At 45.1% G+C, this 14,528-nt stretch overlaps 1 protein-coding gene across 2 annotated transcripts in view; it reads right to left on the bottom strand.

Moving 5' to 3' along the window:
- Positions 1-14,528, bottom strand: part of MGAT5 (alpha-1,6-mannosylglycoprotein 6-beta-N-acetylglucosaminyltransferase) — a 441,795-nt gene that overhangs the window by 120,723 nt on the left and 306,544 nt on the right. For both annotated transcript variants that reach the window (XM_075530286.1, XM_075530287.1), the window contains exons 10-11: positions 12,624-12,758; positions 7,162-7,295 (exon numbers count right to left, since the gene is read on the bottom strand). In XM_075530286.1, coding sequence (XP_075386401.1) covers positions 7,162-7,295; positions 12,624-12,758 — 269 coding nt within the window. The remainder of the gene's footprint in view (positions 1-7,161; positions 7,296-12,623; positions 12,759-14,528) is intronic.

Here is a 14,528-nt window from a genome sequence, read left to right as displayed (position 1 = left end):
ATGACAATTTGTCCTAGAAAGGGCAAATAAAGACTGGATTCTTTACTTCTCAGAGTAACAAGTTGGCATTCTAGCAATTTGCAAAGACATTCTGTGGGGTAGTGGGGTCCACGCCGCTCTGTCAGTTGGTCACATGGCTAATGAGCTGCTGTGACATTGAAGCTGTGCCGCACACAGTTCAAATACCAGACGCGCCATCCATGGGTTCAGTGAAGCTTCTCAACTAAGGCAGGCTAGGAATCTATTCTGAAAAATCGGCCGGGCAAATCCTGTAGAGCACATAGTGCTGAAGATGAGCCCCCCTCGGGTGACGGGCACTCGGTGTACACAGTGGTGGCAACAACAGTTTTGTGTATACCAGTGGTCCTGAAGATGGCACAGGACCAGGCAATGCTTCATTCTGTTACATAAGCGGTGACCAGGGGTGGGAGGCAACTCGATGGGAACAAGCAATAACCACGTGTGTAGAGCACAAGAGGACTATGAATCACTGTGTAGCTGGTTTCCAACCACAGCAGCCCTGTGCTTTTTGTGAAGCAGTTATTCAAAGGAGCCCACTCTGAGGAATGCTAGCCCCTCAGGTTGGCTCCTGTGTGCACCTGATGCCACCCAGTAGCCTAAGTAAACTTCTTTTCTTCTGGCTGAGCCTGATTTCCTATTCTGACCATTTCCTGCCTCAGATGCAGAATCAGCGAGCTTACCTCTGACGTGGTGTCTTTCAGCAGGCACAGGGTATTTTTGGGGGAATCCCAATCTGAGTGCTGAGGATGCTTATTGCTACTGGGTTGTCTTCATCTTTTGGTCTTTTCTAAGTGCACAGCTAGGAAACGCTTTCTTTTTTAAGGGAAGGAAATGAGTTCACATTAATATTTCTGTGAAGATGATACATAGGTCTATGCTTAAATTCTTCAACTTTTTACACTTCTGCTCCCCTCTTTTTTTCCAACAGAAAAGTCTTGGTTCTTGTAAGTATAAGAATAATTGCCTCAAATAATTATAAAAGAAGTTAAAAGAAAATGCTGTTTTAAAATCACTGAACATCTTTGATTTCTCTTTGTAAAGGATGAGCACCAGCATGACAGATGGTTTCATTCCCCCCGCCCCCCACGGCTTTTAATGTCTAGGGACGAATTTTTAATTGTACTTTTCTTTTTGGGCTTTTACACACATCAATGTGGCTCCAAAATCAGGATGGGGAACATTTTGAGACATCGCCCTTCTGTCAGTGTTGATGTCACATGGGCCTTGGCTGAAATCAGAGAGCACTAAAAAGACGTCTGGCTGTGCTTTCTCGATTATGCAAAGATGCCTGATGGGCTGGACCATAACCAATACCTGTAACATTGCAAAGAAGGAGATTTTCAGAACATTGAAAACTACATTCACACAGGACCTCCAAAGACCAAGGTGCGGTCACTTGGACAGAACATGGGTATACATACTGGTTTAAAATCAGGAAAGGGATATGTCAGGGTTCAACCACTCTGCTGAGCAGCTCATCTGAGGGGCTGGACAGTATAGTTGAAGAATGTGGCATCAGAATTGGAGGAAGACTCATTACTAACATGCGAGATGCAAACGAACTGACAGTATTTGCTGAAAGGAAAGGCTTCTTGCAGCACTTACTGGGTGAACACCAAAGACTATAGGCTTCAGCTGTCACAGAGAGAAAAACAAAACCCCTCCTAATCTGGCAAGTCACAGCAAGGTAAATGGAGGAAAGACAGAAGTCGCCAAGGATTTCTTTTCCTTGTGTACACGATCAAGTCCTTAAAACCAACAGTCAGTAAATCAAACGGCTTTTTGAACTGGGCAAGTCTGTTGCAAAAGATCCCTTTAGAGTGTTAAAAAGCCAGGAGGACAGACTCAGATGCACTCGACTCCAGCCACGATCCTTTCAGTCACCTCACATGCATGTGGGTGCTAGACGATGAATAAGGACCACAGTCTTTACATTCGAGTTGTTGCAGAAGAGTATGAGGGACGCCAAGAGCTGCCACAAAAAGAATCTGTGTTAGAAGGACAGCCAGGACACGACATAGAAGCCCGGACGGCAAGGCTTAGTTTCCTGTACTTTGGACAGGGTATTAGGAGGGATCACTTCCTGAACAGAACATCGTGTTTGGTAAAGCAAAAGGTCAGCCAAAAAAAAAAAAAAAATCCTCCACAAGATAAGGTACACAGTGGCTGCTACAATAGGCTCGAGCATAGTAATAATCGCGAGGCTGGCACAGAACTGGGTAATGATTCATTTTGTTGTACAAGGAGATGCTGGGAACTGGAACCAACTTGTGGCACTTATATAATCCTGTTAACTTGAGCCAAGGGTGGAGTCTAGCCTGTCAATGAGGTCACAGTCAATGACGCCTCTGTGTGGGTATGGCCTACTCCTGAGGATTCTGGGAACTCTTGTCTTCCTCCCCTAGAGGCGGGGCACACTGTCTTCTCACTGCTACACATTCCTGTTGACAAGGCACATGGAACCACGCTGACAGCAGCCAGAGCCCAGAGATGCTTCCACAGCCACTGGACCCACAGGGCTTTCTACCCACTGGCCTGTGATCTTCCTGCAATGGGCACTATTGCAGGTGCTGCCTGAGTCGGAAGAGGATCCATGGGCTCAATCAGACTTATGAGCTAATATCGAACTTATGGCCTTGGCTGGGATGTTTTATTGATGCATAATTACTTCTTGATATAAAGTTCTCTCTTTCACATATATGAGTATCTCTGGATTTGTTTCTCTAGTCAGTCCAGACTAACACACAACTAGACAACACTTGACAACTACACCTTCTACACCTCTCCCTGTACTTCCCTCCTCCAAGGTGATCATATGAATTAGTTCATTATTTCCCCTTCCACTGTTTGTTTTGAAATAATTGATTGACACACAGGCACACCGACACACACACCCCCTTCTATCCTCCTTCCGTATACAGAAGGAGTAGATTTACACACTGGTCCACACCCGGGTTTACACTGACACCACCCCCCTTCCATCCTCCTTCCGTATACAGAGGGAGTAGGTTTACACACTTGTCCAAACCTGGGTTTTCACCGACACACACACCCCTTCTATCCTCCCTCCATATACAGAAGGAGTAGGGTTACACACTGGTCCACACCTGAATTTTCACCGACACCACCCCCCTTCTATCCTTCTTCCATGTACAGAGGGAGTAGGGTTACATACTGGTCCACACCTGGGTTTACACCAACAACCCCCCTCATTCTCCTTCCATATACAGAGGGAGTGGGTTGACACACTGGTCCACACCTGGGTTTTCACCGACACACCCCCTTCTATCCTCCTTCCATAGACAGAGGGAGTGGGTTGACACACTGGTCCACAGCTGGGTTTTCACCGACACACCCCCTTCTATCCTCCTTCCGTATACAGAGGGAGTGGGTTGACACACTGGTCCACACTTGGGTTTACACCAACACCCCCCTTCTATCCTCCTTCCATAGACAGAGGGAGTAGGGTTACACACTTGTCCACACCTGGATTTACACTGACACCCCCCCCCCCTTCTATCCTCCTTCCGTATACAGAGGGAGTGGGTTGACACACTGGTCCACAGCTGGGTTTTCACCGGCACACACCCCCTTCTATCCTCCTTCCGTAGACAGAGGGAGTGGGTTGACACACTGGTCCACACCTGGTTTACACCGACACCACCCCCTTTCTATCCTCCTTCTGTAGACAGAGGGAGTGGGTTGACACACTGGCCACACTTGGGTTTACACCGACACCCCCCTTCTATCCTCCTTCCATAGACAGAGGGAGTGGGTTGACACACTGGTCCACACCTGGATTTACACCGACACCCCCCTTCTATCCTCCTTCCGTAGACAGAGGGAGTGGGTTGACACACTGGTCCACACCTGGATTTACACCAACACCCCCTTCTATCCTCCTTCCGTAGACAGAGGGAGTGGGTTGACACACTGGTCCACACCTGGGTTTACACAGCAAGGAGACACTCCTCCCTTTCTCCAGTGACAGTACTTTACTGCCTTGCTTACATTTGCAGTGCAGCGAAGCATTTCTTTTTCTATTTACCATTTATTTGGGAGTTCTTACAGAGAGCATAACATTCCAGAGTTCAATCACATCAAGCAGCACTGTACGATTACTACCACAATCAGTTTCAAAACATTCTCTGTCTTTTTGAACTCCCCTTATCCCATCCCTCAGTGCAGTGCTTTCCTGTGAATCCTTAGTCTCCCAGTCCTGCTACCGATATCTAGAGTACTCTGGTCATCCCCATCAGACACAGAGGACACACCGTTTCATATGGTTGCACCCGTATCTGGAACTGCTCGTTTAAAAAAGAAAGCCGCACAGACAGTTTTGCTGGAGCAAGACTACTGCCAAGGCAGAGGAGGGCACTGCAGGCCCCTGCCGGGCAGGAGACAGCCTGCTTTGCTCCATGCCCTCTACACAGCAGCTAGGCCATGGCACACGAGACACAGCATCTTAGCGCAGTTTTAAATGCATTTCTCCCATCGTGTTCAACCTAGTACTGTCTTTCAGGTGTTTGGGGCCACGGATTTAGTTTCCCTTATATTTGTAGCCTTTGCCCACTTTCCATTGGATTTTAGATTTCATTCTTCTCAAGTTCTAGAATTTATGTAATAGTGATATTAACCCTCTGCTTCTGGTATCATCTGTGTATGGTGTTCTTTATTTCATTCTTACAATGCAATTATTATTTAGTGTTGTTTTCGTTATCAGCACAATGCAGGTCTTTTTTGTTTTTTAAGTCAAATGTGTCAAAAAACAAAACAAACTCCTCCACCATCCTTGCTGAATTCTGAGTCAAAATTAAGAAAGTTATCCCCACATAAGGTTAAAATGAAATTACTCTCTGGTGGCATTCTTGGACAAGGCTCAAGGTCTATAGTTCAAACTCACCAGTTGCCCCTAAGGAGAACGATGAGGTTGCCTGCTCTTGCAAGTGCTTACAGCCTTGGCAAGCCCATGCAGGGCGGCTCTGTGTTGGAATTCACTACACGACAAGGGATTTGGGGTTCTATTTTAAGCAGTGAGATTCTTTTAGTTCAATCACCCAACACTGTGGAAATCCTCAATCCATGACGGATGGAATAGATGTGCAGGACTTTCAACCCTCTGGAAGGGAACTGTGTAACTCTGGACACGTCTCCCAGCAAAGTACCTGATGGGCACATACTCATCACGCCACCCGGGCAGTTAGGGCCATCTGGAGTAGAGTTTGCAATGCCGTCCCCTGACATGCACAGGCCACTTCTTAGACTCTTTTGTCCCAATTCCCTCAGCAAAATCAAGCCACCAGAAAACGACTGAGCATACTTCACTGTGCTGACAGCCATCTACCACTGAATACACCTGTGTTACTCTGGGTACTTTGAAGAAACAAATCCACAAAAACTCCGTATAACAGAGAGTTGTATATAATGGGTAAGTGCGCATCAAGAAAACATCCCAACCCAGTGCTGCCCAAGCCCACAAGTCCAACATTAACCCATATGTCCAACACCAATCCACAAAATCCTCCTCCATCTCACAAAACAGATGCAATGATGCTGACTGCAGGGGGGAAAGCTGAGTCACTGAAAGGGTAATCATCTCACGCAAGGGTCTCTACACAGGTGCTCCAGCATCCAGGGCTGCATTGGGGTAGCTCCATGTGGTTTGTCCTTGGGGATATTGTGAAGGAAGTCAGCCTTGCCAGCTGAAGCAGGGAACTGCTAAGGCAGCTGCACCCTGGTCCAACCATCAGAACTCAAAAGGCAAGGCTCACAGAGCCATTTATCTCTCCGTCCTTCAATTAACCCCACATGTGTTTATCGGCCAGATTGACACAATAAACTAACTACCTCAACACCCAGTGCAAGGCTGCCCCGAAAACTGTGCCCTTGGGACAGGGTACAGTAACAGAATGATTCAGTCCCAAGAACAATGCTTATCATGTTTATAATGCCTATGGCTTGCTCTCAAATCTCTCCAAGAAAACAAAATCCTAGTAAAAAACAAATTTTAGGTAAAAAATATCTGCTCTCCCATTTTCTTTAATCTTTCTTAATTCTCCCATCTCAGACCTAAAATACAAGGATTAGGCAAAACTATTTTCTATGGCCCATTTACTGAGTCTGGGGCCAGCGTCCTCTTCAGGTGGCTGCATAGCTGAAGGAAGGGCAACCATGTGGTGGTCCTCAAAGACATGGGTCCCCTGGGTCTGACTCCTCAAAGGAAACAGCCACATGTCAGAAACGAATTCTCTGAGAGAAACGGCTGAGTGGAGGGCGGCATTCTGGTCAGTGGAGAAGATGGGCATTCCTCACGCGGGCCATCCAAGTTAGCTGTCGCACTCATCTTCCTTCATGTTCACCAGCAGACACCACGACACCCATCGTGAAGATTCTGGCTGGCACCGGCACTACCAAACGTGGTTACGTGATTACCACAGGCCCCCACGACGTGGTAAGAAGACGAAGCCAGAGGAAAGCAAGCTCACACCAGCAACAATACACGGCGACTCTAGAACTTTAATCTATGAAAATGGAAAGGTGGCCAGCTGGCTCACCATCATTTCTGGAGGGTTCTACCCCCACGTTATCTCACATGACAGTGACTGCTATTGACCACAGTAGAGTCAAGTTGGCGAGGCAGGGCCACATTTCATTCTGGGACCAGTACTTTAGGAAACCAGTCAAGTATGAAGCAGAGTTTAAAATGACCCCAGTTTGTAAAAGCCATTTTTTAAAAGGAATGTTTGATACTTAAAATAATTACAGTTTAACCATTGGGAAAAGGCACCAACATGAAAGAGTCTCTAATAGCAGAAATGGCGTCTACCCTACAGCGGTGGCCCCGCCATTGCTAGAGTGTGCCATTCCAACACCAACCCAGTCCCTTCCCCGCTGCTTTCTCTGGATCCTTCCCAGTAAGCTTCCCCTCACGACATCTCCAAAGTGCTTCCCAAACCACTTCCTTGGCCTTGCAATTCCAACACAAGAAAGTCTATTCATTCTAAGCAAAACGTCCATGGGTGCGCATCTCAATAGCCCAGGGTCCCAAGAGTCACGGTCCAAATGGAAGCAGGTGAAACTAATTTTTCTCCGCCACCTTGGGGGCATTCTACAAAGCAGAGATGAAGCATGCATACTCACGAAACATGGTATAAAACTGCTGTGGGTTTAGATTCCATTTCCCCCAGGGGGTCTTGTGGCCTTTGGACTGGGCATAATTAGCATGATTGAACTCGGGCTCCGTGCCAAATGAGTCTAAGACTCGGAGCATGCACCTGGAAGGAAAAAAAAAAGATGAGATTAAAACGACAACCTTTACCTCAAAGTTCAAAACGTCAAACTCTAGTGCTCTTTCAGAGACTACCAAGAGTAGGCAGGTGGTTTTGGCTGGAAATTATAACAGGACAGGAATTGGGAGGTTTTAATATAGCTTGTATGTCTATCACTCACATGTGTGACATGAGCAATTCAGTCAACATGTACAGCTTCCATTTCCTGTAGGTGACGTAGCTAACACAGAGATGGGTTTCTCAAATACTGGTTAAAATAAGGGTACGGTGAAAGCTAGAATTGGTACTTTTATTTTAGCTGGTATGGTGGCATCGTGGTTACGTCAGCGGTTCGAAACCACCAGGTGCTCCTTGGGAGGAAGATGGGGCTTTCTACTCCTGTAAAGCGGTACAGACTCATAAACCTACAGGGCAGTCCTACCCCTAAGCCTGTGAGTCAATCTGACACAGGACTTGCAATGGTTGAGTCTGTGGTGGTATACTGCCAGGTCTTTCTCCCACGGGCCTCTGGCAGCCGAGCACTAACCATTTTCACCACCCATGCTGAGCACAGGGCAAGTGTTCCATGAACAGTGTTTTGAAGAAATGAAGAACTGCCATTTCTGGAGGTCCTGCTCTGCTTAGAGCACCCAGCACGCTTCTCTCTCTCACCAATCACTCGACCTTTGCATCAGCTTCACTTTTTCCAGGAGAGCTTACAGCCTTGCTGGACAGGCAGTGGTACTGCTCAGCTTTTCATGGCAACAGGAACACATTTCTTTCACTGATTATTCTACCAAAGCTAGGGGTTGGCCAAACCTGGTCCAGGACTCAGAAATGATAATTGGTTATTGTATTTTTAAGTGGCGACCCGCCCCCCGCCCCCACCAACGAGACTCTTGTGACATATGAACTTCCAAAGGCAAGACTGAACTCTCCAGGGAGAGCAGTACAAAAACTTCCATTTCTGACGACTTTTCTCATCAGAACGCACCATGCTTTGACTAGACAAGGATCAGGAAGAAAGACAGGTGAGACATGAAGGTGGGCTGGGATCACACAGAGAAACACCAGCCGACCACAGGAAGTGCTTCCTGGCCTTAGGTGGCTGTGTGGCTCTCTCTGAACATGCTCTCAGCCACAGCGGCAAATGTCACACGCCCACCAATAACTGAGTAATTTCTTTTCTGAAGAAGGGGCCGCAGACCTAGTAAGTTTGGGAGCCTGTGTATAAGTCTTTACAAGAACAGATAGTCTCCCCTTGATCCCAAAGTATAGCTGGTGGGGTCAAACCACTAATTTTGAGGTCAGCTGTCCAGTGCTCACCCGGCAGCTCCACCAGGAAGGAGAGAAAGAAATAGGCCACCTTGTGGTAAGGAGCCTTTCCTTGAGGTCTTCAGCCCCTTCTGATGTTAAGACTTCTTTATGACAGAAGACCCCAGAAAGATCGGATAAGTGAGGCTGGCAATGGTCTGTTTTCTGTCTTACCCAGGTTGATTTTATAAGCAAGGACTGGTTTTTGTCCATGACAGAGTTGGTTTAACACCATAGACTCCCTTCTGTCACTAGTTTTCTAATTCTGTAGATGTTTTACCACTGCATTTGTGTTGTTAACACATTGCAGACGGATCCCGAGTTTACTCGTGTTTCGCACGCCATCTGTTACGGACGATCACGAGATAACTCATGAATTCTACACGCTGTCTTCAGATGCCATCTGCTTGGATATATTTTAACTACTTCGTCTATTTAGGTATTTACATCAGTAGTGAATGTATCAAACTCGATTGTCTTCATGTTCTTTTTGTTTATTTAGCACGTTAGTGCATTTTGGTTAAATCAAATAGTTACTATTTGTTTGGATTGTTTTGCAAGGAGTTGTGCACTTACCATGATCAAACCTCAGTGAAATGTAAAACATCCCCTATATCGCCCAAGTGGTCTACCGTTACACAAAGACACGAAGAAATTCTTAGCCCCAATTCTTCTAATTTTTCAAAGTAATATGGATTGTGTTGATTATTATTACAAGAAGTTTATAACTTCATGAAGATGATAGTTCATAAAATAATGTTCCGCATACATTGCAAAATATTGTTTCATAATGTGAGACATTTTATATTCTAAAACTGAAAGTTATAAATAAATAAAAAGTTGATGAGATGTAAACCCATTGATGGTTTAATGAAATTAAAACAAAACACCTAAAAGCCGAAAAAATACACAGCCACTTGGGTAATAAGTTGGTAAAAAATATCCGGTCTTTAATGTGCTACTATTTCTTCTTCTGTCATTTTTATGTCTGGAGCATCAAGGGCAGACTAAGGATTTTAACAGACACCAGTCCTAAGCTCCAAGGTCCACGGGGTGCCTGCCCTGCCCTCACAGGGATGGCCACATTCATGCCAAGTGACTCCAGGAACATCCCCAGTACTCTTGGCTGCTCTCCCACTACAGGGACACTCACAGCTCCCTGGCGAGGATTCCTTTATAATTTGGAGTTGCATGGGAAACATGGACTACTTGCATCCTGTTTCCTTGTTTATTCTTGTGGCGAGTTGAATCGCGACACCACCACCCCCCTCTCCAAAACAAAACATCAAATTCACAGAACTTGGGGATGGGAACTTATTTGGGAAAAGGGTCTTTATAAGCATCTTAAGGTAAGGACCTCAGGACAAGGTCATCGTGGATTATCCAGGTGGGTGCTAAGCCCAACGATAGTGTCCTTCTAAGAAACAGAGGAAGGGAAGGTAGGCAAAGGCAGAGGGAGGGAAGGAAGTCACTGCGCAGTAAGCAAGGTCATCCACGAAGTCTTCGGGAGAAGCAGTTTCCCTAGAGCCTCAGGGAAGGCATGGCCAAGCCCACATTTGGGTGTGGAAATCAAGCCTCCAGAACTGCAGAAAAGTCCATTTAGAAGGCGTTTGTCCGTCTTGTTTGTGGCAGTTTTTTAAAACTAAAACTACAGCCAAAAGGACAGGAAGACGGCACTTTCTCTAGTCAACCCATGCTGTGCGTCTGGCTGTGAGCGAGTCACTGCCCAACGAGGAAACCACTGGGTAGGGTTCCTAAATGTGTAACACTCTTCCAGTTCCTAAAGGATGCGCAATCTGACATAGCGTTGACGATACACCACCCACTCACAGCAACCCTGCATAAGGTGTCTGAGCCCATCAACCTGTCAAACTCATCTGATAGCCAAGAGGCAGCTGGCGGGTTTGAATCGCTGAACACATTAAACACTAGACTAACCTGAAAAAGACAGAGATCCTTTAAGCTGTTAGAAATGAATAAGCCAGCAAGCCAAACAAAAAGTCAGCTGATCTGCGTTTACACTGACCCCATGTGTGTCAGGGCAGATCTGTGCTCCACAGGGCAAGGTTTCATAACTGAGTTTTAGAAAGGAGACTGTAAGGCCTTTCTTCGATTGAGAGGAGCCTGTGGGTGGGTTTGAACCACCAACCTTATGGTCAGTAGCTGAGCATTTAACTGTATGAATCAGGGACTCCAGTTCATGCTTATAAAAGAAAAATCAAACTCACTGCCATCCAGTCAATGATGACTCATATCTTGAGACTTGATTATTAGTTAAGTCAAAAGAAAACATTAAACTATTGTCTTTACCCACGCAATAGAGAAGAAATGCATGAATGGATTTCTAAGTCATAGTAGTTGAAATTTTCCTATCAGCTCTTAAGAAGTTGGTTCACTATTATCTTTGGTACAATGTTGACCTCTACCACAATTTCTTCCAAATTCACGCACCTTCTATTTTATCATGTAACATATCTTTATCTAAGATTACTTGCCTTTTTTAACTATTTTTTTCTACTCATGGCTATCAAGTCGATTCCAATTCACAGTGACCCTACAGGACAGGGTAGAACTGCCCCTGTGGGTTTCTGAGACTCGAACTCTTCATGTGAGTAGAAAGTCTCATCATTCTCTTGTGGAGCAGCTGGTGGTTTGGAACTATTGACTGTGAGGCTAACAGCCCAACACGCCAACACTATGCCCTAGGTGGCAAGTGATACACAACATGTCTAGCACCTCTCAAAAAGGTATTATGACAGTCAAGCTAGACACCAGGGCCAGCAGGGCTGAGACTTAACAGGGACTCTCGTGTTGATAGAAATGCATGCAAGTGATAAAATAAGCATAGAAGATACATTAGCATTAAGACCTTTCTCAGATTGAAATAAAATTGAAAAATTAACGACCCTCATTATAACATTCAATATTTTTTCCTTGTAGTGCCATGTTGGTATCACGTAAAATCATTTCAAATGCTACTTCTCCCAAACCCACGCCCTGGCAATGAGGACCTAGGCTTTCAGGTAGCAAAGGCAGTTGCTCTAGTCAGATTAACATGAGGGGTTTTTAACGTGCAAGAGCCAGCCTTCAGGCATGGCATTCTTGGCCTTTCTTCCCAAGAATGACAAGAATGCTACCGTGTTTCCCTCAAAGTAAGACATCCCCCGAAAATAAGACTTACTTACAGTTTTGCCTCTCGCCGAAATATAAAGCACCCCCGAAAATAAGACCTCCCCAAACATAAGGCCTCCCCGATAATAAGCCCCCTCCCAAAAGCTACCATAACTCTGGACTGTAGCAGCGGGTGACTCCGCGCAGCTCCCTATTTGCCGCAGTGCAGCCGGAGCAGACAGGAAGTGTGAGTAAATGTACCACAGATTGTTGTACATGGAAATAATGATAGTACAAAGAAATTCTTGATACTGTAGGATTCACAGTTTGTCTGGTTATGCTGGTTTGTGATAACAACTACTACCGTACCATATACAGGTAATAAGTTTCCTTTTTTTGTTGTTCAACATTAAATGTGTACCATAATCTTCTTCATGGAAAAATAAGATTATCTCCTGAAAATAAGACCTAGCCCATTTTGGGGAACAAAAATTAATTAAGACACTGTCTTATTTTCAGGGAAACAGGGTATGAAGGAAAAGGTATGAGAAATGAATCACCATTTCAAGTCTAAGGAAATGACACGGCCCATATTTTATCAAAATCGTTATTTGATTAAACAGTTAAGATTGGTGTGGGCATACCAGGAGAGGAATGTTAAGTATTTGGGAAGGCAAAAAGGAGGCTGAACTCTTGTTTTCAATTCTTAAGAAATCAATTAACATAATGGATAGCCCTTGAAGGTAAAAAGTCACTGTGAAGAATCTGAATTTCAATTGGAAAAGAAATCCATATTCCACAAAGCTCAAAGTGCAGTATTTGATGAGAATCTTCTATCCGCAAGCAGGTAATCCTTAGGGTCAGAGCTGGGGGACAATAAAACGATGGAGAACAGTATGAATTACTTACTGGTAATGAACCCAGGATGGCCCAAGAGTTTTCTTGAATTGTGCGAGTCCCACAATGTCAATGTAAATGAGCTCCACAATTCTGTCCCCTACAGTTGGGCAACCAGATCTGTTTCCTACAACCTTCTTCATTATTCTAGAGGCAAGGAAGATGATGGGGGGAAAAGAAAAGGCACTATTTAGTCGACATACTGTATTTGACAACTTTAATAGGCAAATTAGCATCCAAAGAAACCTCCTCAAAGACAATGTCATGGACCTTCAACATCTGCCACTTGTACAAATTCTTCCTACCCATTAAAATCTACCCAGAGCCTGAATTCTGACTCTTGAAAAACCACTGACCTGGAACACACAGCACCTTTGAAATCAAGGAAGTTCCCGGTCTGATTTTGCAATCACCAACTGTCAGCTAGGAGACCTTAGACAAGTTACTTAACTAACCAGTTGTCTTCCTGTCCTCAGTACCTCCCCCAAAATTTGCCTAAGGATTGGAGGGGATGCCGGTCTTTCAGGGGTTCTCAGAGGAAGTGAGCTCTTGACTACAGGTTCCTAAGGTATGCAGGACTCTCAGTGCCTCTTCATTTCTTCCAGAGTCAGTTCTTATTCTAGACTTTAAACTTAGCCTTCCTTTCTCTAAAGGCCTTCGATTTATAGCCTCTATTGCAGTAACTTCTATTTGGGTTTTCACCATTCCCTAATTATTTCATTAAAGGCAATTTTGTGGTTATTGTTAGGTATCCTTGAGTTGGCTCCAACTAACTCACAGCAACCTGATGTACAACAGAAAGAAGGCATGCCCGGGTCAGTGCTGGCCTCAACGTTGCCCATGCCAGGGTCAGTGCCATCTTCAATGGTGATGTTATACTGGAACTCATGGTTTCAGCCACTGTGTCAATGCAGGTCCCCCAGTGGCTGCTTCATCTCTGGCCTTGGACTTTATTGGGCATGATTGCCTTCTCTAGGAACCAGTCTCTCCTGGTAACATGTCCACAGTAAGGGAGAGGAGGTCTCACCTCCCTTGTTTCTAAGGAGCATTCTGGCTATACTACCTCAAAGAAAAAACTGTCTGTTCTTCTGACAGTCCATGACGCTTTTAATACTCTGTGCCACTGCCGTAATTTAAGTGCACAGATGCTTCCACAGTCTCCCCTTTTCACATGCAATGAGGTGAATGAACACACCATGGCTTGGGTCAGGCACACCTTATTGCTCAAAGCAACACCTTCGCTCTTTAACACTTAGGGAGATTCCCAGTGCAATGTGTCATTTGATCTTTTTGTCTGCTGATTCCAAGTGGACCCAAGCAAAATGAAATCCTTCACTACCTCAATCTTTTCTTCATTTATCATCATGGTGTGGAATTCTGCTTTCTTTCCACTGAGGTAGAGATAACCCATGCTGTAGGCCGTCATCTTTGAATTTCATTGGCAAGTGCTTCAAGTCCTCTTGCTTTACAGCAAGCCAGGTTGTGTCATCTTCATACGTCAAGCTGTTAATGAGCATCCTTCAATCTTGAAGCTGTGTTCTTCTCCATTTGGTCCAGCCTCACAGATTATTTGTTCAACACACAGATAAGTATGGTGAAAGGATTCAACCCGGCTGGATGCCTCTAAACCATCCAGCATCCTCCTTATGATGTTCATACACTGGCTCTTCTGTCTGTGCTGCATCCAATCACCTAGAAACTCCCAAAACACTTCTGTCCCATTCCCAAAAGCTGTGGATCAATTATCTTGAGCTTTGGAATGGAAACAAACAGCCCAGGTAACTCTATGCTGGCAGATTTGGGAACTGCTGCTGTATGCTACTGTCTCAGTATCTTCTTTACAAAAACGCATGTGGCCCTGACAGCAGCGTGCTTAAAAACTTTATGGGGTTCTTTTCAATCACAGGATTAAGTCTG

Source organism: Tenrec ecaudatus, chromosome 13 (genome assembly GCF_050624435.1).
Source record: "Tenrec ecaudatus isolate mTenEca1 chromosome 13, mTenEca1.hap1, whole genome shotgun sequence".
NCBI classification, from domain to species: Eukaryota; Metazoa; Chordata; class Mammalia; order Afrosoricida; family Tenrecidae; genus Tenrec; species Tenrec ecaudatus.
Note: the sequence above shows the minus strand (reverse complement) of the source record. Positions and strands in the feature narration are given on the sequence as shown.